Source organism: Trichomycterus rosablanca, chromosome 15, assembly GCF_030014385.1.
Source record: "Trichomycterus rosablanca isolate fTriRos1 chromosome 15, fTriRos1.hap1, whole genome shotgun sequence".
Taxonomy (NCBI): domain Eukaryota; kingdom Metazoa; phylum Chordata; class Actinopteri; order Siluriformes; family Trichomycteridae; genus Trichomycterus; species Trichomycterus rosablanca.
The window spans coordinates 13,717,656-13,745,178 of NC_086002.1; the positions used below are offsets into that span (position 1 = coordinate 13,717,656).

General features: G+C 41.1%; 1 protein-coding gene across 2 annotated transcripts in view; it reads right to left on the minus strand.

Annotated features, from left to right (window-relative positions):
* The window catches only part of pcca (propionyl-CoA carboxylase subunit alpha), a 99,651-nt gene that overhangs the window by 33,567 nt on the left and 38,561 nt on the right, over positions 1 to 27,523 (minus strand). For both annotated transcript variants that reach the window (XM_063010544.1, XM_063010543.1), the window contains exons 7-17: positions 26,082 to 26,213; positions 17,030 to 17,066; positions 15,526 to 15,604; positions 13,020 to 13,122; positions 12,032 to 12,126; positions 11,362 to 11,512; positions 10,411 to 10,554; positions 10,204 to 10,278; positions 5,888 to 5,956; positions 5,722 to 5,797; positions 4,842 to 5,055 (exon numbers count right to left, since the gene is read on the minus strand). In XM_063010544.1, coding sequence (XP_062866614.1) covers positions 4,842 to 5,055; positions 5,722 to 5,797; positions 5,888 to 5,956; positions 10,204 to 10,278; positions 10,411 to 10,554; positions 11,362 to 11,512; positions 12,032 to 12,126; positions 13,020 to 13,122; positions 15,526 to 15,604; positions 17,030 to 17,066; positions 26,082 to 26,213 — 1,175 coding nt within the window. The remainder of the gene's footprint in view (positions 1 to 4,841; positions 5,056 to 5,721; positions 5,798 to 5,887; positions 5,957 to 10,203; positions 10,279 to 10,410; positions 10,555 to 11,361; positions 11,513 to 12,031; positions 12,127 to 13,019; positions 13,123 to 15,525; positions 15,605 to 17,029; positions 17,067 to 26,081; positions 26,214 to 27,523) is intronic.

The following is a 27,523-nucleotide window of genomic DNA, read 5'->3' on the forward strand; positions in this document are numbered from 1 at the left end:
ATTGAGTTTCTACACGCAAATGGCAGGGGCGTGCCGGCACGGTGGCTAAGTGGGTAGCACTGTCGCCTCACAGCAAGGTGGTCCTGGGTTCGATCCCCAGGTGGGGCGGTCTGGGTCCTTTCTGTGCTGAGTTGGCATGTTCTCCCCATGCAAAAACATGCAGCCAGGCTAATTGGAGACACTGAATTGTCCTATAGGTACCCAGCAGCTAGGATGCATAAACCAGTGCATTGTAGTGCTGGTCCCAAGCCCGGATAAATAGCGAGGGTTGTGTCAGGAAGGGCATCCGACATAAAAACTGTGCCAAATCAATAATGCGGATCATGATCCACCAGCGACCCCTAATGGGAGCAGCCGAGGAAATACACCACATGCAAATGGCACCCATTCAGTGAAATGGCCCTTTTATTCTTGGGCCCTTAATGTGTTTTAAATCTATTGAGTGAGGACCATTACAAACATCCATGTGGTAAAAAATCAGATTTTTATCCCGCTCTGAAATTGTCATGAGGCAACTACCAACAATTCTTGTACTGTCCAGAGTCTGAATGTGTCACTTCAGGCCTGGCAAGTTAATTAATGAATCAATTAATTTCTACACTATATACTGGTGCTGGTCATAAAATTAGAATATCATGAAAAAGTTGATTTATTTCAGTAAATTCCATTCAAAAAGTGAAACTTGTATATTATATTCATTCATTACACACAGACTGATATATTTCAAATGTTTATTTCTTTTAATGTTGATGATTATAACTGACAACTAATGAAAACCCCAAATTCAGTATCTCAGAAAATTAGAATATTACTTAAGACCAATACAAAAAAAGGATTTTTAGAAATGTTGGCCAACTGAAAAGTATGAAGATGAAAAGTATGAGCATGTACAGCACTCAATACTTAGTTGGGGCTCCTTTTGCCTGGATTACTGCAGCAATGCGGCGTGGCATGGAGTCCATCAGTCTGTGGCACTGCTCAGGTGTTATGAGAGCCCAGGTTGCTCTGATAGTGGCCTTCAGCTCTTCTGAATTGTTGGGTCTGGCGTATCGCATCTTCCTCTTCACAATACCCCATAGATTTTCTATGGGGTTAAGGTCAGGTGAGTTTGCTGGCCAATTAAGAACAGGGATGCCATGGTCCTTAAACCAGGTACTGGTAGCTTTGGCACTGTGTGCAGGTGCCAATTCCTGTTGGAAAATTAAATCTGCATCTCCATAAAGTTGGTCAGCAGCAGGAAGCATGAAGTGCTCTAAAACTTCCTGGTAGACGGCTGCGTTGACCTTGGACCTCAGAAAACACAGTGGACCAACACCAGCAGATGACATGGTACTCCAAACCATCACTGACTGTGGAAACTTTACACTGGACCTCAAGCAACGTGGATTCTGTGCCTCTCCTCTCTTCCTCCAGACTCTGGTACCTTGATTTCCAAAGGTAATGCAAAATTTACTTTCATCAGAGAACATAACTTTGGACCACTCAGCAGTCCTTTTTGTCTTTAGCCCAGGCGAGACGCTTCTGACGCTGTCTCTTGTTCAAGAGTGGCTTGACACAAGGAATGCGACAGCTGAAACCCATGTCTTGCATACGTCTGTGCGTGGTGGTTCTTGAAGCACTGACTCCAGCTGCAGTCCACTCTTTGTGAATCTCCCCCACATTTTTGAATGGGTTTTGTTTCACAATCCTCTCCAGGGTGCGGTTATCCCTATTGCTTGTACACTTTTTTCTACCACATCTTTGCCTTCCCTTCGCCTCTCTATTAATGTGCTTGGACACAGAGCTCTGTGAACAGCCAGCCTCTTTAGCAATGACCTTTTGTGTCTTGCCCTCCTTGTGCAAGGTGTCAATGGTCGTCTTTTGGACAACTGTCAAGTCAGCAGTCTTCCCCATGATTGTGTAGCCTACAGAACTAGACTGAGAGACCATTTAAAGGCCTTTGCAGGTGTTTTCAGTTAATTAGCTGATTAGAGTGTGGCACCAGGTGTCTTCAATATTGTACCTTGTCACAATATTCTAATTTTCTGAGATACTGAGTTTGGGGTTGTCATTAGTTGTCAGTTATAATCATCAACATTAAAAGAAATAAACATTTGAAATATATCAGTCTGTGTGTAATGAATGAATATAATAAACAAGTTTCACTTTTTGAATGGAATTACTGAAATAAATCAACTTTTTCATGATATTCTAATTTTATGACCAGCACCAGTAAATAGGAACAGAAAATTCTAGACAAAAATCTAAAACACTGAAAAACAGACAAAAATTCAGGAAACTGCATTAACTAACAACCTCAGATTAACTTTCACTCGTTTATCTCAATAACAAAAGCCGTGCCACACAAAAAGCGTCCGCTTAATCCTTCCTCTCCGACTTCCTGCTTACAGAACTGCAACCTCACTGCTGCCGGACACATGTAGAGCCACGACGCGCACACACACACACACACACCTAACAAGCAACACAGGCTCACATAATTAGCAACACACACACCCAGTCAGACACAGAACGTGGCTTGATTGACAGCTCCTCTGTTAGCAGATCTAAAGTAAATCAATTAGTGGGAAGAGTTTTTCTCCACTATGGTGGGCCACGGTGACACCAAAGAAAGACTCCCTACCACACACACGCACACACTCATGAATAACTTTAGAAAACGATCCGAAAGAGAAAGAAGGAGGGAGAGATGTTTGGACAGATGGCTTACTGGAGTGTGTTTTTTTTTTCCAGAACTACAGAAATCAGTCAAAATAATGAAACTAATAGTGTAGTTAGTAACTGAAAGAATGTGACTGTTTGGAATTCATCCACAGTAGGGTTTCACTTTCTAAAATCACAATAAACTGGTCAGCAGTTTCTACTAAAGCGTGATAATTAGCACGTAGAGTGAATATAATAAGGAAACTATGTAGCTACGAGAGTGAGGAATGCAAGTCTGGGATTTAAAGAGGTTAAAACACTGTGTAGGGAATAAAGCATGACTGACCCTACTAGGAAAATGATCCATGACAATGTGGTGTGATGCAGAGCAGCACTTAAACAAGCCAAACTGGATCATTTCTCCTGAGGTGATTATTCCAAATACACCCCAGCAACAAATATCACTGAGAATATTAATAACTAAGGCCATACCTAATTCATGTCACAGACACAGTCACAGTAAAATGAGCCGTTTCCTGTGTAATATGCAATTTGCTGTAAAATTTAAAACTTAGGGTTTGTGTTTAGTGATTTAACATTTTTTATTTGAGTAGTCTATGAAATATGAGGGACAATATGAGGCTGCAATCATACAGCAATTAAGTTAGTGTAACAGACTCATTTGGGACAGTATGAAAAACGCAAATAAAATAAAAATGCAGTGTTCCTTACATTTACTCTGACTTATTTGATTGCAGACAGTTTAAATCTGAGATATTTCATGTTATGTCTGGTCAACTTCAATTTATTTATTAATAAACATCCATTCCTGCATTTCAGGCCTGCAACACAAAAACAGTTGGGACGGGGGCAGTTTAGGGCTAGTAATAAGGTGAAAAAACTAAATAATGATGTGATTCCAAACAGGTGATGTCAACAGGTGATTGTAATCATGGTTTGGTACAAAAGCAGCATCCAGGAAAGGCTGAGTCTTTGATGAGCAAAGATGATCAGAGGATCTCCAGTCAATACATGTGTAAGAAAATAATTAAAATATTTAAAAAGATTGAAAGGGATTTGCATATTTCTCCCTCTACAGTGCGTAATATTATTAAACCATTCAAGAAATCAGGAGGAATTTGGAATTTCAGTTCGTAAAGGCCAAGGACACAAGCTTAATCTGGACGCCCGTGATCTTCGATCCCTCAGGCGGCACTGCAGCAAGAACCACCACTCAACAATAGCTGATATGACCACATGGGTGAGGGATTACTTTGGCAAACCTTTGTCAAGCACTACAATACAGAGTTACATGCACAAATGCCACTTAAAACTTTACTGTGCAAAAAAGAAGCCTTATGTTAACCATGTCCAGAAGCGGCATCGACTTCTCTGGGCTCGGAGGCATCTAGGATGGACCATCACACAGTGGAAACGTGTATTGTGGTCAGATGAATCAGCATTTCAGGTCTTTTTTTGGAAAAAATGGACACTGTGTGCTTCGGACCAAAGACGAAAAGAACCATCCAGACTGTTATCAGCAACAAGTCCAAAAGCCAGGGTCTGTCATGGTATGGAGCTATGTCAGTGCCCTTGACAAGGTCATTTACACTTTTACACTGCATTTTCCATACTGTTCCAACTTTTTCTGATTTTAGGGTTGTATGTGTTTACGTATTGGGTGCATTTTGTCTCTTTTGTGATTCCGTAATCAATGAAAAACTGTACTTCTCTACATACATGATCATCTCTCTGTAGGCTGTGCTGCACCTCAAAAGAAGTATTTTGCTCCTGGTAGTTTGTCAATGTAGTTTATTTCATACTTTAACTTAACTTAGCAAACTCTAAAGATGATCAGGTACACTAGCAATTCTACAGCAATGCAGTTAGCAATTGGTTTGACAAAATGTCCAAGATGTTTAAGTGTAAAACAGCTAAAAACACTACTCAGGTACGTGAGTTAGCGTCTGTTCAAGCTACTGGTTCAGTCCTTGTTTCTGTGGTTGTGAATAGCTTTGATTTGCATGTTTGCATTACACACACACACACACACACACACACACATGAAACTCTACGTGTTTAAGGGCGCATTTACATGAGAAGCAGCAAAACCGTAAAAAACGGGGCAACCAAACGACTGTGTGAAGCCTCTAAGTACAAGTCAGGACTGTATGCAAGGGTTAAGTGTTCTGACTGACCTCTGCTGTCCCAGAAATTTTTGAGAGCGAAGCTGAGCGGCTACGTAGAGAGAAGCCGCCGCTGCCAGAAGCTCACGCCTCTCGCTGGCTGTCAGCGGGTGACCTTTAAACCCTTCGGGGTAAACCTCCGGCAGGAAGTTGGTGCTAATGTCGCCTGAGATGAAACGTGGGTGGACGATGATCTCCCTCAGGAGAGGAATGTTATGGGTCACACCTGAGGAAAAAAGAAAAAAGAAGAGCTTTGTGCACTGGGACACAGTCATGTTGGAACAGAAAAGGTCCTTCCCCAAACTGTTTCCACAAAGTTGGAAGCATACAGTTATCCAAAATGTATTTATATGCTGAAGCATTAAGATTTCCCTTCACTGAAACTAAGGGCCTAAGCCAACCCCTGTAAAACACCCCTTAGCATTATCCCTCCTCCATCACACTTTACAGCTGGCACAATGCAGTCTCCAGATATTCACCAAACCCAGACTTGTTCATCAGACTGACAGATAAAAATTTGTCACTCGTCAGAACACGTTTCCACTGCTCCAAAGTCCAGTGGTGGTGTGATTTACACAACTCCACCCAAAGCTTGGCATTGAGCTTGGTGATGTAGGGTTTGCATGCAGCTGCTCCATTCCATGAAGCTCCTCACAGTTTTTGTTAATGATTAGAGGTGTGTTCTAATACTTTTGTCCATAAAGTGTATAGCAAAACATTATATACAGCGTTTGATCATTTGAAATTGGTATACACACTAATCACTATTTAAATTAAAACAAAAGAGGTTAAAATGTGTTTTAGATCAATTTTATCCATTGTTTGTGTGTTTTATGATGATTTCTGGTGCACTTTTATGGACATGTGTGTGTGTGTGTGTGTGTGTGTGTACCTCTAATGACGTAGTTGTCAAGAGCATCTTCCATTTTCTTCAGTGCCTCAGCTCGCGTCGATCCATATGTGACCAACTACATAGAACACGTAACACTTAAATGAGCAAATTCATCTACACACAAATTGCTTTAAACATCTTCCACATATCAAATAGTTCTGCTTACTTTGGAGATCATGGGGTCATAGTAAATACTGATTTCACTTCCCTCTTGAATACCGCTGTCCACACGTACCTTAATGGGAAATACAAAATAAAACATTTAACATCACCATAGACACAACAACAGGACAGAATAAAACAGAACAGGACAGGACAATACAAGACAGAACAGAACAAACCAGGACATGACAGAAAATAATAGAAAAGAAAAGAATAGGACATGACAGAATAGGACAGAACAGGTCAGGACAAAATAAATCAGATGAGAACAGAATAAAACAGAACAGGACAACTCAGGACAGAAAAGAATAAACCAGAACATAACAGAATAGAACAGAACAGGACAGATCAGGACAAGACAAGGCAAGGCAGAACAGAACAGGAAAGGTCAGGACAGGGCAGAACAAATCAGGACAGGACAGAACAGAACAGGACAGGTCAGGACAGAATAGAAAAGAACAGGACAAGTTAGGGTAGGACAGGTCAGGACAGCACAGAATAGAAAATAATATGACAGGACAGGACAGAACAAATCAGGACAGAATAGAACAGGACAGGTCAGGACAGAACAGAACAGAACAGGACAAGTCAGGACAGGACAGAATAAACCAGAACAGAACAGGACTTGTCAGGACAAGACAGAATAAACCAGAACAGAACAAAACAGAACAGGACAAGTCAGGACAGGACAGAATAAACCAGAACAGAACAGGACAGAATAGAACAGGACAGGTCAAGTCAGAACAGGACAGAACAGATCATAATAAAACAGAACAGGACAAGTCAGGACAGAATAGAATAAATCAGAATAGAATAGAACAGGACAGGTCAAGTCAGAACAGGACAGAGCAGGACAGAACAGAACATAATAAAACAGAACAGGACAAGTCAGGACAGGTCAGAATCAGAATCAGAATAGAATAGAACAGGACAGCGCAGGACAGGTCATAATAAACCAGAACAGGCCAAGACAGGACAGGACAGAATAAACCAGAACAGAACAGGACAGAATAGAACAGGACAGGTCAAGTCATAACAGGACAGAACAGATCATAATAAAACAGAACAGGACAAGTCAGGACAGAATAGAATAAATCAGAATAGAATAGAACAGGACAGGTCAAGTCAGAACAGGACAGAGCAGGACAGAACAGAACATAATAAAACAGAACAGGACAAGTCAGGACAGGTCAGAATCAGAATCAGAATAGAATAGAACAGGACAGCGCAGGACAGGTCATAATAAACCAGAACAGGCCAAGACAGGACAGGACAGAATAAACCAGAACAAAATATAACAGGGTAGAACAGGACAGGACAAAATAGAAGAGAACAGAACAGGACAAGCCATGACAGGAAAGGTCAGAACAGTACAGTAAGAATAAACCAGAACAGGACATGACAGAATAAGATAGAATAATTAATTATCCACTGCATGAAAATTTGACTTTGGACATTCATGGCATAAAATCTACACATATAAACATCCATGCATTATGAAACATACATAACATTCACGATAAATATCACATACAGTATCATACATCACAAACCCTTGATACATGATTACAAGCCTGGGAATTCACTATTTCTATTGCATTCAGTAAAAAAGACGTCTTATAAATGTTCCTAGTTGCCTTCGGCATGCTGCACCAAGTGCCTGATGGTAATTGTGTGTCCTTTATTATCTTCACTGCCTTTTTTGTAAATACTGCTCCTGTACTGTATTTAAATCCACATTTATGTTATGATTACACAGTCACGGCGGTTTTACTGCAGATTCTTTGCCTCCATTGTGGCTCAATGGCAACAATGAACAATAAACATATAACAAAAACAACAGAATATTTCAGCTCTGGCCTATTTCTGGCCTAGATAAACCAAACTATGACAGTAAAATAACTAACTGGTGTGTTTAATATGGATATAAAGTACCGGAGCAGGTTTATATCCTTGGTTATTTTTAGGTAGGTGCAGAGGTGTCCATCACAGCCAAACACAACTGCTTTGATCAGATAAAAGGATGGATTTATTTTGAATGGGTATAAAGATACATGCAGGATGACCTGAGCTCTGCTATCAATTACGTGTTTACTCATGAGGCAGGAAAGCTGTAAAAAGCCAAATCCTCCCACTGACTGAGCTTCAAAGCCTATCTAAACAGTGAGCATCCTGACAACACACACACAGAGAATAGAAACATGCTCAATAATTAAGGTTTACCTCATTATACACAGATTCTATTTGGGCAGTTCTTCTCAACATTTCTATTGGCTTGGGCACAACAGGCAACACCAGTGGTCAAAAACCAAATGTAATAATACAGAGTAATACACTGGTAGAATAGAACTTGTTTGGAAGCTGGGGTCAGAGCGTAGGGTCAGCCATTGTATGGCGCACCTGGAGCCAAGAGCATTAACAGTGGCTGCATTGCATAGCTGGGATTCAACACTGGGATTCAAACTCTAAAATTTTTGACTGATAGCCCAAAGCTCTACCCACTTGGCTACCACTGTCCCTTTTAATCAAACCTACGAAGCAACGGCAAGCAATACCAGGATTAGTAAACATAAGATTGTAATCTAAACTGCAAACCTAGCCTCATCATTTCACAGCTAACTAGTTGCCATGCCGTATTTTTCCTCACATGTTGTGCCAACATTTTATTAGCTTGGGCACAACAGGCAACACCAGTGCTCAAAAACCAAATGTAATAATACACAGTAATACACTGGTAGCATAGAGCTATGGAGGGGCACCTTCAGGAGTTGCAGATGGCAATTGGCCCACAGACTGTAGGTTGAGAACTACTGCATATGGCCGTATCACCACAGCTCAGACTTTTTGTTCAATTCTTGCTCAATTACTACATTTAAAATCAGGGAAAACCAGCCGATGGGCACAAATTCCCAAAGACGACCTTTTAAAACTTGTGGAAAGTCTTCTTACAAGCGTGGAGGCTGTGGTGCTCCTCTACATTCATACCCTTGGTTTTGGAATGGAATGTCCAACCAGTCAAAAAACAAGTCAGCTAAATGCTGGAATCATGTGTAAAAGCCCTGGGCTGCTTTTACATGCTAAGTGTTTTGAGCTTTGTTCACCCAAAGGCCGGGCGGATATTGTTGCTCATCGTGGCATTTAATCGTTTCACATGATAGGCCGCCAAACCGCCTTTACCGCTTAGCAAAGAGCTAAAAACAATACACAATATTGACTGACAGTACAGGCAGTTTATTCACATGCAGTGTTGTATGAAATTATTATACACATCCCAGCTTGTTAGGAAGCTGGGGTCAGAGCGCAGGGTCAGCCATTGTATGGCGCCCCTGGAGCCGAGAATATTAAGGGCCTTGCTGAAGGGCCCAAAAGCGGCGGCATTGCATAGCTGGGATTCGAACTCTCAACCTTTCGATTGATAGCCCAAAGCTCTACCCACTTGGCCACCACTATCTAACCTACGAAGCAACGACAAGCAATACCAGGATTAGTTAACATAGTGAACTAGTTTGTTTGTTTGTTTATTATTATTATTTAACGTCAGGTTTTACACTTTGGTTACATTCATGACAGGAACAGTTACTCATTACACAAGATTCATCAGTCAAACACAGTCTTGGACATTTTTGCATCTCCAATTCACCTCACTTGCATGTCTTTGGACTGTGGGAGGAAACCAGAGCACCCTTAGGAAACCCACGCGGACACAGGGAGAACATGCAAACTCCACACAGAAAGGACCCAGACCGCCCCACCTGGGGATCGAACCCAGGACCCTCTTGCTGTGAGGTGACAGTGCTACCCACTTAACCACCGTGCCGCCCCAGCTAACTAGTTGCCATGCCGTATTTTTCCTCACAAAGTTGTGCTTCTGTTTTAGAGTTGTTGTAAAATTTGACAGTTCAGGGTTTAGTGAAACACAGAATCAATTGATTCAGAGTTGAATGCAGGTGTATAAACAGAGTGACAAAGCAGTAATACTCAAAATAGCGCAGTGGTAAGGTAAGTGGCACCGTGTCAATCTGGAGGAAAACAATGCCATAGGTCAAGGTCAAGCATTTAGGTCAGCACCATTCTCTTGGTGTACGCCACACAATCAATCAGTTTTTTTCTCTTTCATTTGGCCATAAAAATTCGATGTTGTCGAATCATGGACTTCTAAAAGATGCTATAACATCACTGTAGCTTCTAATAGGAGTGGCAGTAGCCAAATGTCTGAGTCTGAGTGTATATTTTCAGCTTCATCAACAATCTCTGGACATTTAATCCTGATCTTAGTCCTATTTAATCTAGTCTCTCTCTGATGACAGATAGAGTACTTACACCAGACAGGTTGACTGGTTCTTCATACTTAGAGAGACGCCCGATAGAAGGAAGACCGAATGACTTGTAGGGGTCCTAATAAAAAAAGAAAGAAAACATGATCAATAATAAACCACAACCACAATAATAAACTAACATGGAGCTAATAAGTGATCTGTATGGATCTGTAGGAATCACGTCCCGGCAGAAGTTTGTTTGTTGGTTTACCTCGGCGTACACTCTGCTCTCGATGGCCCAGCCATTTATAGGAATGTCTTCCTGTTTGTGCTGAAGCTCGAATCCTTTAGCGACACGAATCATCTGCTGCACCAAGTCCAGGCCTGTGATGCACTCTGTGATGGGGTGCTCCACCTGATTTGTAATACACACGCATAAACACAAGACAGTTAGTAACCACAAGGTTGCCTGTTCAAGCCCCACTACTGCCAGGTTTCCACTGCTGGACCCTTGAGCAAGGCCCTTAACCCTCAATTGATTGAATTGTATTGAATACAATTCATTTGTATTAAGGACAGTTGTAGCCTAGTGATTAAGGTACTGGACTAGTAATTAAAAGGTTGCTGGTTTAAGCCCCACCACTGCCAGGTTGCAAATGTTGGGCCCTTGCAAGCTTTCTGATGAAAAACATGTATCTCCAAAAACAGTGCAAACAAACCACAGATGGTGACATTTACATACAATTTAGCACAGAAATAAAAATATATCTTTATCAGGTCATCACCGTCAGTTTCATATGTAAAATAGACTTACGTGTACAAATATAAACCATGTTTACAACCATGTAATTGAATAACCTGAATAAACTGTATAGATCAAACATTACACATTTCTCAAACAGTACCGGAGGGGAAGGAAGAGGAGATACAGTAATCCCTCCTCGATGAAAAGGTGAAAATCCGCGAAGTAAAAACCATGTGTTTATATGGTTATTTTTATATATTTTAAGCCCTTATAAACCCTCCCACACTCTTATAAACATTTCCCGCACAGTTATACAGGTTTTGATGGACAGGTCTAGCAGCCAATGGAGATACTCGTTACAGAGATTGCGTCATCTTTTCATTGGTCATTTTAATATTAGCTGCTATGGAAAGACAAACATTTTTTGTTTTTTTTAAGTTGCAACAAGGTTAAATGATTCTTTATGGATCAGCAAACCTGCAGACGTGTGTTCATCTCCAGGAAGTAAAAGTTCTTCTTCGAGTCGACGAGAAACTCCACAGTACCAGCTGAGGAGTATTTAACCGCTTTGGCCAGAGACACAGCCTGCTCGCCCATCGCCCGCCTAGTGGACGGGTCTAGAAATGTACTGCAAAATAGAGTGATTATTCAGTCCTCTATTAACTTAACTACAACTCATTTATAACAGTTATAAATCAAGCTTTCAAATTTAACATTGTCCAGCCCATGCTGGATGTTTCTGACCTTGAGGGCCCAGACATTAAAACTTAATTCCGACTTCAATTAGTTAAGATCAGCTGAGAAGATTAAGCACTAACGGAACTGATACTAAACAGTTTAACGTTCTTGCATTTTTATTTTTATTGTGGCAGGTCAGTGGTTGAGGTACTGAACTAGTAATCAGAAGGCTGCCAGTTCAAGTCCCTCCACTGCCAAGTTATTGCCACTGTTGAGTGCCTGAGCAAGACCCTTAATCCTCAATTGCTTAAACTGTATTCAGTCAAAATTGCAAGTGGCTTTGTATAAAAGCGTCTGATAAATGCCGTAAACGTAAATGACACAAATGGACAGTCTAGTGCCCACAGTGGAGGCCACATCACAAACCAACAACCCTCAATCAGGCTGGTATGATGTTTCTTAAACAAACCTGGGTGCCTCCTCAACCACTTTCTGGTTTCTTCTCTGGATGGAGCATTCCCTCTCATTTAGCCACAGGGCATTTCCATGCTTATCAGCCAGGACCTGCACGCATACACACACACACACACACACACACACACACACACACACACACACACACACACACACACAGAGTCAATATTACACATCACAATAATAAACCACACATTCATCACACTGATCAACCCCTATTGTTTATTCATTTATTAGGATTTTAACATCATGTTTTAGACTTTGGTTACATTCATGACAGAACATGTAGTTACTGATTACACAAGGTTCATCAGTTTATGTTTTTAATGTCAAACACAGCCATGGACAATTTTGTATCTCCAATTCACCTCACTTGCATGTCTTTGGATTGTAGGAGGAAACCTGAGCTCCTGGAGGACACCCACACAGACACGGGGAGAACATGCAAACTTCACACAGAAAGGAACCGGACCGCCCCACCTGGGGATCGAACCCAGGACCCTCTTGCTGTGAGGTGACAGTGCTACCCACTTAACCACCACTTACCCACTTAGCCACCGTGCCGCCCTTGAATTGAGTGTGAGAGTCAAACTGCTGATTAAAAACACGCCCACCCTCTGTGCCCAGTGCCAACTCTGTACAAATTCGTTTAACTTAGGCGTTTATAATATTTAAACCATAAAGGAAGAAAGGAGTAGAATGCCTTTATTTGTCATATACGTATACTTATACATGTGTACAGTACAATGACATTCTTTTTTCGCATATTCTAGCTTGTTTTGGAAGCTGGGGTAAGAGTGCAAGGTTAGACATTGTGCAGCGCCCCTGGAGTAGACAGGGTTAAGGGCCTTGCTCAAGGGCCCAACAGTGGCAGCATAGCAGAGCCTGGATACGAACCGTCAATCATCCGACTGATAGTCCAAAACTCTACCCACTAGGCTACCACTGTCCCTAAAAATAGAAGGTTAATCGGACTGAGTCACCTGAATCTCGATGTGTCTGGGGTTATCGATGTACTTTTCAATGAGAAGCCTATCATCACCGAAACTGGATGCAGCCTCTTGAGAGGAGAACCGAAAGCCTTCCCTGCAAACACAAATACCAGTTAAACAGCAGCCACAACAACAATCTGTTAGACCACAAGCTAGAGTCACCCAGTTTTTCTCTACAAGTGCAGGTCAGAGTAATGCAGGTATTAAAAGACGAACACTGGTACAGATAATTCTGAGTAGCAATCGTATACAGTTAACGCTAAGACACGTCTATAACCTGTCATTGTGTCACTTTTTACACACGTGCTGACCCCCCGCCCCGACTGAGCGAGGAGCGCAAACTGACACACGCCCACTCCGACACGTGTGCAGTAGCTGACTGTATCTTTTCACCTGCATGAGGTGAGTTCATATAAGGATCAGCCTTGTGCATGGAGAGCCACACCCTGATCAGCATTATTCCTCGACTCTGTGCAGACGCCATCAATCAGCCAGCAGAGGTCACACATGCAGCAGTTATTCGGCATTTCCCTCCCTGAATGAACAACAGCCAAACGCTGTCCATATAGCTGCCCAGTCCAGCCGGATGGCAGATACGATGTATTCGAAATCCCAGCTCTGGTGTGCTAGAGTATTTTACCGCTGTGCCACGACTGAATACATTTTGAGCAATTGATGGTTAAGGGCCTTGCTCATGACCAAACAGCAGCAAACTTCTCACTACCAGTCCAGTACATAAACCATTGAGCTAGCACTACTGTTACCTTATTAAACACACTTTATAATTTATACTATTAATATGCAAGTACTTGTTGGAGTACTACAAATCTTTATAGTGAACATACACTTTTGATGTGTGTAACAAGCTACTGAGGCCTTAATGTCCTTTGGGATTAATAAAGTATCCATCCATCCATCCATCCATCCATCCATCTCCATCCATCCATCCATCCATCCATCCATCCATCCAATCCATCCATCCTTGACTGTTTGTTTTAATACAGAAATCCAGCTAGGTCATAATTAACCAAATTCCAAGTTTCACCTTCAGATAAGTAAGATTTGTGCTGCATTGTAGTGGTGCTAGCAGGGTCAAGTGAGAAAGCTTAACATGCAGGCGCTAACAAAGTGTTCGTCTTATCAGGTAAGAATCTCTTTAGTCCTTTAGTCTCCTCTCACTCTCGCTTTCTCCGCGCTGCTTCGGCCGAGCTTGAGATTAATCTAATTACAGAGTCAAACAAAAGCACGACTTCCCACTAGATAAGAGATAAGAGATAAGAGAGCAATTAGAAGCGGAGTGCTCTACTAAGCATTTTATCAGAACAGGAGGAGGGTTATGAGGGTTTATTTCAGGCCTGTCTGAATGAAGCAGACTATATAAAGCTAGTTCTTCTCTTCTCCAAAGGCAGAAATGGTAGTTTATTGGGTGCTCATAGACCCTCGAACACATTCGACCTATGACCAGCATCGTAAACAAACATCACCGTGACACTGTAAAAAGATGAATCGTTCTCCTCACAGCTCATACAGAGACTTCACTATGTCACTACGTCTGCCATGAAACGTGTCTATAACTTTTTATAGGGTTTTGGAATGTAAAGTCACGCCCTGGCTGGCCATTGTATAATCACTATCGATGCTAGCTTATATTTACATTTTAGCAGATGCACTTAGCAGACGCTTTAACACACACACACACACACACACACTGTATCTACACATACACTGATCAGCCATAACATTAAAACCGTCTCCTTGTTTCTACACACATTGTCCATTTTATCAGCTCCACTTACCATATAGAAGCACTTTGTAGTTCTACAATTACTGACTGTAGTCCATCAGTTTCTCTGCATGCTTTCTGAGCATTGACAGTGACACTGACATGGTGGTGGTGTGTTAGTGTGTGTTGTGCTGGTATGAGTGGATCAGACACAGCAGCGCTGCTGGAGTTTTTAAACACCTCACTGTCACTGCTGGACTGAGAATAGTCCACCAACCAAAAATATTCAGCCAACAGCTCACCATGGGCAGCGTCCTGTGACCACTGATGAAAGTCTAGAAGATGACCAACACAAACAGCAGCAATAGAGGGGCGATCGTCTCTGACTTTACATCTACAAGGTGGACCAACTAGGTAGGAGGGTCTAATAGAGTGGACAGTGAGTGGACACAACATTTTAAAACTCCATCAGCACTGCTGTGTCTGATCCACTCATACCAGCACAACACACACTAACACACCACCACCATGTCAGTGTCCATGCAGTGCTGAGAATGATTCAACACCTAAATAATACCTGCTCTGTGGTGTTCCTGACCATTGAAGAACAGGGTAAAAGCAGGTTAAAAAAGTATGTAGAGAAACAGAGGGACTACAGTCAGTAATTGTAAAACTGCAAAGTGTTTTTATATGGTAAGTGGAGCTGATAAAATGGACAGTAAGTGAGTCAATTTTTTTTTCATTCCAGTTAATTTGAAATGTGTTTTTCTCTACCTGGTCTCCTCATTATTCCAGGCGATTCTCATGCCTTTACCTCCACCACCAGCTGAAGCCTTAATCATTACAGGATAACCTGAAAGATACATGTACAGTTTTATCATATCCTATTACAAAAATAACAAAAAACAATAATATTAATGATGATCACATTATTTCATCCTCATAATACTAAATGGCTTGAACCGACACTTATTTAGGGTAGTCGTATCTCAGCATTTACGGTAATGGACTATTGATCAGAATGGTTCAACTATTTGGCCCCTGAGTCAGGTCCTTAGACCTCAATTGCTTGCACTGTATTTGTTCACAATGATAAATCACTTCAGATAAAAGCATTTACTAAATGCAATTAATGTAAATTAAAGCAATAAGCCACGAGAGACCGTGCGTTACTGCGATTTTATCACGGGCAAGGTTGTTTTGGCACGACCGCCATTATAAAACGGCAGTCAACATAAAATATAATAAAATACAACAATGTTCAATTTATAAATGTTTTTATTTACAAAAACACTTACAAAAAGCATTCTTCCGCGACCCCAGGTAGTTCGTTAACAGTGTTGCTAGGCAACATGAGGGCGACCATAACATTCACTTTTTCTTTTCAGTGGCGTATTAATATGGAATGATGTGAGGTGGTCCTGGGTGTGCGTTTATCGGGGATTTTACAACGGCTTCGAACGCGGCTCAGCCAATCAGATTTTAGGACCGGAACTATCCGTTTTATAACAAAATTTAAGAACCAGCAGCTAATCTCAAATCTCGCTCATATGCTGCAACATTCCATGTGGTTTGTTTTCCTCAGTTCCTGGTTGTTTACTGTAAAAAAAAGTGTCACACATCAGTGCAAAAGAGCAACTTACACCTCGACAAAACCCCCGTCTATTATCTATATGGCTAATTAGCCAAAAGTAAGGTAACACCTAACCACGAGCTTGTCGGACATCATATTCCAAATTAATTAGAGTTAATAAGGACGGGCGCTCTGGTTTTGTCCAATGTGACACCAACCTGGCTGGGCACCCACACAAACACATCTGGCCGTGTTTGAGGGACGATAGGTCGAACGGGGTCTCTTTCCACTGCCGGTGTGACAGGCAATCACCGTGTTTTGTGGAGCTTAGCGTGACTCTCTTTATGCGATATGGCTGGAACCCAACACTAACAGGTGTTAAGAAGTGCACGCAGACTGGATGTGTGTTGCGGGAGCCACGTGCCGTGTGTTTGCTTTCCATTAGGACCCATAGAACCATAGCCATTTTGGCTACTTAATTTAAACACTACTACTTTGTTAATGAGGAACTGCCTACCACTAATAAATATAGTATTGGAGAGTATAAATGAGACACGCCTAATATTTGGGTTTGCTGGTTAATATAATATTACACAACTTTATGGAATATAATTTATCTTTATAATGCTAAAAACAAAAGCAACAGTATATTGCAATAACAATATCCAACTCAATAACGGTTAGACAATGTTTTATGTTGCTTACCAATTTCTTGTGCAATTTTCACAGCCTCCTCTGCATCCTAAAAATTTAAACACATTAATTTGTAATAAAACAATTACATTTATAATAAAATGTCAGTTGCAATTTATGTTTGGAGTCTAATAATAATACTAATAATTTGTATGTTCTCAACTATTCTTTCCCATTTTTTTTTGTACTGATGTAACAGGTAAATTCTCCTGGGGGATTATAAAAGTCTTATGTTATCTTAAGTGTTGACACACTGACACATTTTTACAATTCATCTCACAGACATCAATAACAGGTCAGAAAATGCATAAACTGTGACAATACAATACATTATTACATAAGAGAATCTTATAAGGCTACATATTCCTCCAAATTCTTGTATTCATTCCTGTATGTATATATTGGTTATAACCTATATTATTTTACCTACATATATTGCTATTATTCTTATCTGTATATTACCACTATTATACTCATTCATACCTATATCTGATATTATATTTTATATCTGATATACATATTTTATTTAAGATTCATACCTATATCTAATATTATATTATTTTTTATATCTGATATATATACAGTGTATCACAAAAGTGAGTACACCCCTCACATTTCTGCAAATATTTTATTATATCTTTTCATGGGACAACACTATAGACATGAAACTTGGATATAACTTAGAGTAGTCAGTGTACAACTTGTATAGCAGTGTAGATTTACTGTCTTCTGAAAATAACTCAACACACAGCCATTAATGTCTAAATAGCTGGCAACATAAGTGAGTACACCCCACAGTGAACATGTCCAAATTGTACCCAAAGTGTCAATATTTTGTGTGACCACCATTATTATCACTGCCTTAACCCTCCTGGGCATGGAATTCACCAGAGCTGCACAGGTTGCAACTGGAATCCTCTTCCACTCCTCCATGATGACATCACGGAGCTAGTGGATGTTAGACACCTTGAACTCCTCCACCTTCCACTTGAGGATGCGCCACAGGTGCTCAATTGGGTTTAGTCCATCACCTTTACCTTCAGCTTCCTCAGCAAGGCAGTTGTCATCTTGGAGGTTGTGTTTGGGGTCGTTATCCTGCTGGAAAACTGCCATGAGGCCCAGTTTTCGAAGGGAGGGGATCATGCTCTGTTTCAGAATGTCACAGTACATGTTGGAATTCATGTTTCCCTCAATGAACTGCAGCTTCCCAGTGCCAGCAACACTCATGCAGCCCAAGACCATGATGCTACCACCACCATGCTTGACTGTAGGCAAGATACAGTTGTCTTGGTACTTCTCACCAGGGCGCCGCCACACATGCTGGACACCATCTGAGCCAAACAAGTTTATCTTGGTCTCGTCAGACCACAGGGCATTCCAGTAATCCATGTTCTTGGACTGCTTGTCTTCAGCAAACTGTTTGCTGGCTTTCTTGTGCGTCAGCTTCCTTCTGGGATGACGACCATGCAGACCGAGTTGATGCAGTGTGCGGCGTATGGTCTGAGCACTGACAGGCTGACCTCCCACGTCTTCAACCTCTGCAGCAATGCTGGCAGCACTCATGTGTCTATTTTTTAAAGCCAACCTCTGGATATGACGATGAACACGTGGACTCAACTTCTTTGGTCGACCCTGGCGAAGCCTGTTCCGAGTGGAACCTGTCCTGGAAAACCGCTGTATGACCTTGGCCACCATGCTGTAGCTCAGTTTCAGGGTGTTAGCAATCTTCTTATAGCCCAGGCCATCTTTGTGGAGAGCAACAATTCTATTTCTCACATCCTCAGAGAGTTATTTGCCATGAGGTGCCATGTTGAATATCCAGTGGCCAGTATGAGAGAATTGTACCCAAAACACCAAATTTAACAGCCCTGCTCCCCATTTACACCTGGGACCTTGACACATGACACCAGGGAGGGACAACGACACATTTGGGCACAATTTGGACATGTTCACTGTGGGGTGTACTCACTTATGTTGCCAGCTATTTAGACATTAATGGCTGTGTGTTGAGTTATTTTCAGAAGACAGTAAATCTACACTGCTATACAAGCTGTACACTGACTACTCTAAGTTATATCCAAGTTTCATGTCTATAGTGTTGTCCCATGAAAAGATATAATGAAATATTTGCAGAAATGTGAGGGGTGTACTCACTTTTGTGATACACTGTATATATATATATATATACAGTGTATCACAAAAGTGAGTACACCCCTCACATTTCTGCAGATATTTAAGTATATCTTTTCATGGGACAACACTGACAAAATGACACTTTGACACAATGAAAAGTAGTCTGTGTGCAGCTTATATAACAGTGTAAATTTATTCTTCCCTCAAAATAACTCAATATACAGCCATTAATGTCTAAACCACCGGCAACAAAAGTGAGTACACCCCTAAGAGACTACACCCCTAAATGTCCAAATTGAGCACTGCTTGTCATTTTCCCTCCAAAATGTCATGTGATTTGTTAGTGTTACTAGGTCTCAGGTGTGCATAGGGAGCAGGTGTGTTCAATTTAGTAGTACAGCTCTCACACTCTCTCATACTGGTCACTGAAAGTTCCAACATGGCACCTCATGGCAAAGAACTCTCTGAGGATCTTAAAAGACGAATTGTTGCGCTACATGAAGATGGCCAAGGCTACAAGAAGATGCCAACACCCTGAAACTGAGCTGCAGCACAGTGGCCAAGATCATCCAGCGTTTTAAAAGAGCAGGGTCCACTCAGAACAGACCTCGCGTTTGTCGTCCAAAGAAGCTGAGTGCACGTGCTCAGCGTCACATCCAACTGCTGTCTTTGAAAGATAGGCGCAGGAGTGCTGTCAGCATTGCTGCAGAGATTGAAAAGGTGGGGGGTCAGCCTGTCAGTGCTCAGACCATACGCCGCACACTACATCAAATTGGTCTGCATGGCTGTCACCCCAGAAGGAAGCCTCTTCTGAAGTCTCTACACAAGAAAGCCCACAAACAGTTTGCTGAAGACATGTCAACAAAGGACATGGATTACTGGAACCATGTCCTATGGTCTGATGAGACCAAGATTAATTTGTTTGGTTCAGATGGTCTCAAGCATGTGTGGCGGCAATCAGGTGAGGAGTACAAAGATAAGTGTGTCATGCCTACAGTCAAGCATGGTGGTGGGAATGCCATGGTCTGGGGCTGCATGAGTGCAGCAGGTGTTGGGGAGTTACATTTCATTGAGGGACACACGAACTCCAATATGTACTGTGAAATACTGAAGCAGAGAATGATCCCCTGCCTCCGTAAACTGGGTCGCAGGGCAGTGTTCCAGCATGATAATGACCCCAAACACGCCTCTAAGACAACCACTGCTTTATTGAAGAGGCTGAGGGTAAAGGTGATGGACTGGCCAAGCATGTCTCCAGACCTAAACCCAATAGAACATCTTTGGGGCATCCTCAAGCGGAAGGTGGAGGAGCGCAAAGTCTCGAATATCCGCCAGCTCCGTGATGTCGTCATGGAGGAGTGGAAAAGCATTCCAGTGGCAACCTGTGAAGCTCTGGTAAACTCCATGCCCAGGAGAGTTAAGGCAGTTCTAAGAAATAATGGTGGCCACACAAAATATTGACACTTCAGGAACTTTCACTAAGGGGTGTACTCACTTTTGTTGCCGGTGGTTTAGACATTAATGGCTGTATATTGAGTTATTTTGAGGGAAGAATAAATTTACACTGTTATATAAGCTGCACACAGACTACTTTTCATTGTGTCAAAGTGTCATTTTGTCAGTGTTGTCCCATGAAAAGATATACTTAAATATCTGCAGAAATGTGAGGGGTGTACTCACTTTTGTGATACACTGTATATATATATATATATATATATATATATATATATATATATATATATATACACACACACACACAAATATAAAACAATGTGTATTAGACAATGTATATTATTAGTCATATTGTCTATAAACAAATATACCGATAACCGATACATTGTATATATTTAAATATATAACCAAAACGATATCCTTATTTTTATATTTGTACTTATATAATCTGTATATATTGTTTAGAAGAATAGATACACTACTGCTTCTACTATTATCATTATACCAGATGCACAATTAATAATTAGATGGTGTGGTAAGTATAATAAAATTTAACTTGGGATGACATGCTAATTCCTCTTTCCTTGTAGATTAAAGATGACATGCACCCCTGCCCACCCACCCCTCCATAATAATGTCATGTATACAGTTAGGGCAAAATAGGGCAATCATGTTTTGCAGGTTGGATTTATTAAAAGAAAATCTTAATAAAGAAAAGAGTAAAAAAAAAAACGATAGACAGTAAATAATGAAGTATAAAGTACTAATGTGCCATAAAAATGAACTAAATACTCATGGTTTTAAAATGATTTAAGCCTATGGTGTAAATTATTTTGTGTGTTTTGTGCGTTTGAGAGGCAGGACGGTGGCGACGCTGGAGGTGCAGTTGCCGATTACAACCAACAGGGGGCAAGTTTCGCCAGCAACTACAGATGTACCGTTCCACACTGCAATGTAAACAGACATGCACCAACAGTTTGTCCCAGGTGTGCTTGGGTTTTTAGCTTGGGCATTAATTTATATGCTCACTAACTAGCAATAAAAAGGAAAAACTGCACCAGTACATTCACAATACAGACCAATTCCATCATCATGTTCAGACCAAGTGGGTGATTCAAATAAAAAACATATATATCCTCAGATTCTTAAATATCACGTTCTTCATGCAAAACTGCTGAAAAGTATACAAACTGTAACTTCAATTAATAATTCGATGGTGTAGTAAGTATACTACATACTACAGTAATTAAACTTTCTGCTAACCACATGACAGTGTAAGTCTGTGCATAAAAGTACTTTAAGACCATGGAACAGGGGTCTCTTTGTCAAGGTCTGGAAGATATCTGTAAGAAATTTTTGTGGACAGTCAGGTTTAATTCAAGAATGACAAAAAAAAAAACAGGTCTTAGAAGCTGATAGAATAAATTTTTATTCCTCAGTCTAGTCGTGTCCAATTACCCTGATTGCGTCCTCTATACTGATTCAACCCTTCACCACTGACTGAGGACGCCTCTCAACTCACATACGCCCCCTCCGGCACGTACAGTCAGTACAGACTGCATTTTTCACCTGCACGAGTGCACGGAGGGCCACACCCCCATCAGCATTATTCCTCAGCCCTGTGCAGGCGCCATCAGTCAGCCAGCAGGGGCCGCAGTCGCACCAGTTATGAGGACCTATGATCCGACTTTCTTACCCTCTAACCCTGAACAACAGCCAATCGTTGTTCATGCTGCGATACGATGTATTCGAAACCCCAACTCTGGTGAGCTAGCCACAGTCAAGCAAGCTTAACATCAGCACATGCTACAAAGCTGAACCTTTAGTGAACAATTTCAGTCCAGCTCGATCACAAGCCTCACAAACCGAAGCAAGGGCTTGCAGCCTCTAAAGCTCGCTTGACTGTGGACAGTGTCACAGCAGCTTTGCTTTACTGAATAAAACTTTATTGGATAAAAATGATGTATTCTAATCCTTCAGTCACAGAAAGGAACACAATTTGTTACTCTTGAGTACGGAGATGCATGCTAACATGCCGACTGCATCTCGACTATTTGACTATTTATTTAGCCTCCACAAACCTAACGGTATGCAACCCGAGCAAAGTGAGAAACCCCACAGCCCGGCAACGGCCTAAGCCAAACGAGTCGTGTTTTAGCGCGTGAGTGCGAGGGTCCGATAGCGATCTGGCCGAGGGCTCGCCGGTCGTTACTGCTCTCTCTCATATGGTAATTGAAGCTGCAACGTGCTGCCTTTGTCTGCCATGGTCAAGCACCACAGCCCCCCTTTATGGAGTCTATAAGGTGAGGAAGTGTCAAAACAGCCACTACAGTAGGTCGTTAAGGCACATTTAAAATGCAGAGGGGGGTGTGCGGAAAACAAAAATACAGAGAAAGCGGTTGCATTGACGGTTTCCTAGATTTAAAACGCTCTGCAAAAGGCACAATTGCATTTTATTTATTTATTTACTTATGTGATTTACTTTATTTAAGGGTCTGCACTTACATGCACTGACTGTATAATGTCCTTTTATACTGTTGTCCGGGTCGGTCCAGTGGACACGAAGCAAACGACTGCTTTTGCAGACCGCGTGAGGGCGCCCGGGCGGAATCTCAGCAGACCCATTTACCTGTCTGGGCGTCCACACATACACAAATGGCCGTGTCTGAGAGAGAGGGAAGGTTAAACGGGGTCTTATTTTGTTTCCGCTGCCAAATGTGATCTCTAGGACTGGTATTATATGGAGCCTAGCGTCGCTCTCCGTACGCGATACATCTCTGGGTGGGAACCCAGCACTGGCAGGTGATAAGAAGTGGCCACAGGCTGGACATGTTTCGTGGGGGTGTGTGGTGATCCTGCTCTCCTTGATCAGATCAGGAGTTGTGCAAGCGGCAGCGGATTCACAGTCGGGAATTGAAACTGACTAAATTGAAAGATGGGGGGGACTGTATACATACCAAAAAATTGAGGATAAGGGCCTTGCTTAAGGGCCCAACAGTGACAACCTGGCAGTGATAGGGCTTGAACCAACAACCTTCAAAGTGTTAGTCCAGTACCATAACCTCTCATTAATTGATTTCATTTTCATCAACCTCTTTATTCTGGTCAGGGTGGCGACATGACCAGTGGGATCTGCCTTGATTTATTGAACAGAAGGTTGTTGGTTCATGCTCCACCACCACCCCTGAGCAAAACTAAACCTATACCCATTTACTTATACTGTATTCTTACCAGGCTCTGCATGGCGCATCTGATTATGCCAGCCCAACACTGCTGAGACCCTTATTTTAATATCAGTGCTATTGACTGGCCGGGCACTTACACAGACATGTCTGGCTATGTTTGATAGGGCCGTGTGTCCAAAGCCCTGCGATGGATTGGCTGCACGTCCAGAGATGTTATGGTGCTGGACTAGCACTTCGAAGGCTGCTGGTTCAAGCCCCATCACTATTGGGTCCTAAAGCAAGGCCCTTATACTCAATATTTTGGCTTTTATACAGTCCTGATAGTATGAACTTACATTTTTGTTTTATGGTTGTTTGACATTTTACACAAGCTTATTTTTTGACATATTAGGAGCAGAACTTTGTAAAACAGCAGTATGTGATTTGGAACACAGCCTGATCCTCACACTTTCTAGTGAAAAGACTATTATACTTCTTTATATTAAACGTACCCACTTCCCTCTGAAAACATTTTCTTAACATGCCTGAAATCTTCTGCATTCATGGTCTAGTTTTCATTTTATTTGTAGCCACATTTATCCAAAAACTCATGAAAATTAATGTAGGTGTAATGTTTTAAGTTGGGGGAAAGAAGATGGGCAGCGTTTTTTATTTGTTTTATGCGATTGTGACACCCAGGGCTTTTTTTTTTTTAAACCTGCTTAACAGTGGGCCAACTAGGACACAGTTTGGAATCCCTGCGCTCTGACCTCAGCTTCCAAACAAGCTGTGATATGTTATATGTTGTACTGTACACGTGTATAAGTACAATGATTAACCATAACATTAAAACCACCTTCATGTTATTATACTCACTGTCCATTTTATCAGCTCCACTTACCATATAGAAGCACTTTGTAGTTTTACAATTACTGACTGTAGTCCATCTGTTTCTCTGCATGCTTTGTTAGCCCCCTTTCATGCTGTTCTTTAATGGTCAGGACCCCCACAGGACCTCCACATAGTAGGTATTATTTAGGTGGTGGATCATTCGCAGCACTGCAGTGACACTGACATGGTGGTGGTGTTGTTAGTGTGTGTTGTGCTGGTATGAGTGGATCAGACACAGCAGCGCTGATGGAGTTTTTAAACACCTAACTGTAACTGCTGGACTGACAATAGTCCAACAACCAAAAACATCCAGCCAACAGCATCCTGTGACCACTGATCAAGGTCTAGAAAATGACCAACTCAATCAGCAGCAATAGATGAGCGATCGTCTCTGACTCTACATCTACAAGGTGGACCAACTAGGTAGGAGTGTCTAATAGAGTGGACAGTGAGTGGACACGGCTGTGTCTGATCCCCTCCACCACTACGTCAGTGTCACTGCAGTGCTGAGAATGATCCACCACCTAAATAATACCTGCTCTGTGGTGGTCCTGTGAGGGTCCTAACTATTAAAAAACAGGGTAAAAGTATGTAGAGAAATAGATGGACTACAGTCAGTAATTGTAGAACTACAAAGTGCTTCTATATGGCAAGTGGAGCTGATAAAATGGACAATGTGTGTAGAAACAAGGAGGTGTTATAATGTTATGACTGATCAGTGTATATATGACAAATAAAGGCATTCTATTATATTCTATTTTATGACCAAAAGTATGTAGACACCTAACCATGAGCTTGTTGGTCATCCAGTTCCAAAATAATTTGCAGTAATATTCTTTAATGTGATTTATTATGATTATCAGTCTCCAGTCTGCAGAAAGGCTTTCCAGAAAGGCTGTCCAGTCAGTCAAAAGATCATACATAAGATCAGTCAAAGATGCTGAATAAGAAGGCCTGGATCACAATCAATATTCCAATTCATCCCATAGATGGTCAGTGTGCTTAAGGTCAGCACAAGTGTCTAAGCAAACCTCAGGTCATTCACAAGGGCAAAGTTCTGCTAGAACTGGAATGGACCTGTCCCAAACCCTTAGACACAAAGCTGGAAGCATATAATTGATTTAATACACTTATGAGCAGTGAGTGTGGCTAAAACACCAAAGCTAAATAATTAGGTAAGGGAGTCCACATACTTTTGGCCTTACACAAGTAGCTGATTTAATTAATTAAATACTTTATTTAGATGTTTTATGCCATGTTTACACAATGGTTATATTCACGGCAGGAAGGGTAGGTCATTTTTATATATCAGTCTATAGCCCTTGTCAAGCAGTGTTTTAGTGTATTGTTTTTATATGCATTCTTTTATATCTTTTTTTTCTTTTCTATTTTGGCTTGGTAAGCTGACTAAAAACAAGCCTGACCTTGACGACGCCATCGTAGCCGGGAATGGTGTTGACTTTGGCCGCTTTGGCGATGAGTTTGCTCTCGATCTTGTCTCCCATTGACTGGATGGCATGTGTGTCAGGCCCGATGAAGGTGACCCCCTCAGCGGCCTGTCGGAAAAAAAAAAGAAAAAGATAAGAATACAGTCACACCTGAAACAATAGTTTCCTTAAGTCATTACACACAAATACAGTCACTTAAAAACCTCGTTTAACTTCAAACCATCGTGTGTTAGTTAAAAAGGACCCCCTTAAAACACTGCCAGGTACCCCACTGACTCGCCATTACAAACCAAATCCCACACACAAATGCACCCTGGCGGTTTGAACTCTCTGCGTGTCCCGAGGCGCCGCCCGAGGACGTAAGCGGCCCAAAAACCCTGGCCCTCGCATGGCACGGGAAGATGGGTTCCACTTTTTTGTCTTTGTCCCGCTTTTGAATTGGGAGATTATTGCTTCCTGGCTAATATACTACAGATAGAAGGCCTGGGGCGCTCATCAGCACACAGAGAAGTCTGTAATTAGGAGTGAGATCTGACCCCATGACTCCTCCACAACAATGCAATTAGTGTCATGAGAAAGAAAAGAGGAAAAGTAGATGGGAGAAAAGAGGAGAGATCTATCGGGCATTTAAGAGCATTAAATTTGAATGTAAAATAGGTAACAAAGAAAAGCTCAACTCTCCCGTCCATTCAGTGTCATATTTCTATTTTTCTTTCCATACAGGTTTAAGAGTGATGGGTATCTGTGTTAGATCTCACGTCAGACACATCCTGAATAAACAACAAAAATAGCATGTTTACAAAATTCAACAGTGATTTTTAAGTACTTAATAAAATCTTTCAGTCTGTAAATGCATAAAATAAATAATCAAACTTTAAATGTAATCAAACACTTTCTGACGTTTCTTGTTTTAATGAATTTGTTTTATTAAATGGATTGTTTTTTGTTATTTTTTTTATTTATTTATGTTAATTTACTTCCATGCTGTTTTAGGCCTGTAGCTGTACAGTGTCTGGGTTTCCTGAAAGGTGCTTATAAATAAAATTTTATTATTTTTATTTATTATTATTTTATTATTATTATTATTATTATAAAATGCTATGCTGGTGCTTCTGCTGATGTTTTTGAGTGTCTAACTGGACACTGGACACTGTGGACACAACACCTATGTATGAGTATTGACACGCTTATAAAGTACCATGGAAATTAATTAAAGCAATAATCTTATTGTTATCATTATTGTCATTAATAATAATAATAATAATAATAATAATAATAATAATAATAAAGAAATAAAAATAAATAATAATAAAGAAATAAATAATAATTATAATAATAATAATAAATAAATGAATAATAATAATAATAATAATAACAATAATAAAAATATGAATAATAATAATAAATGAAAATAAAGA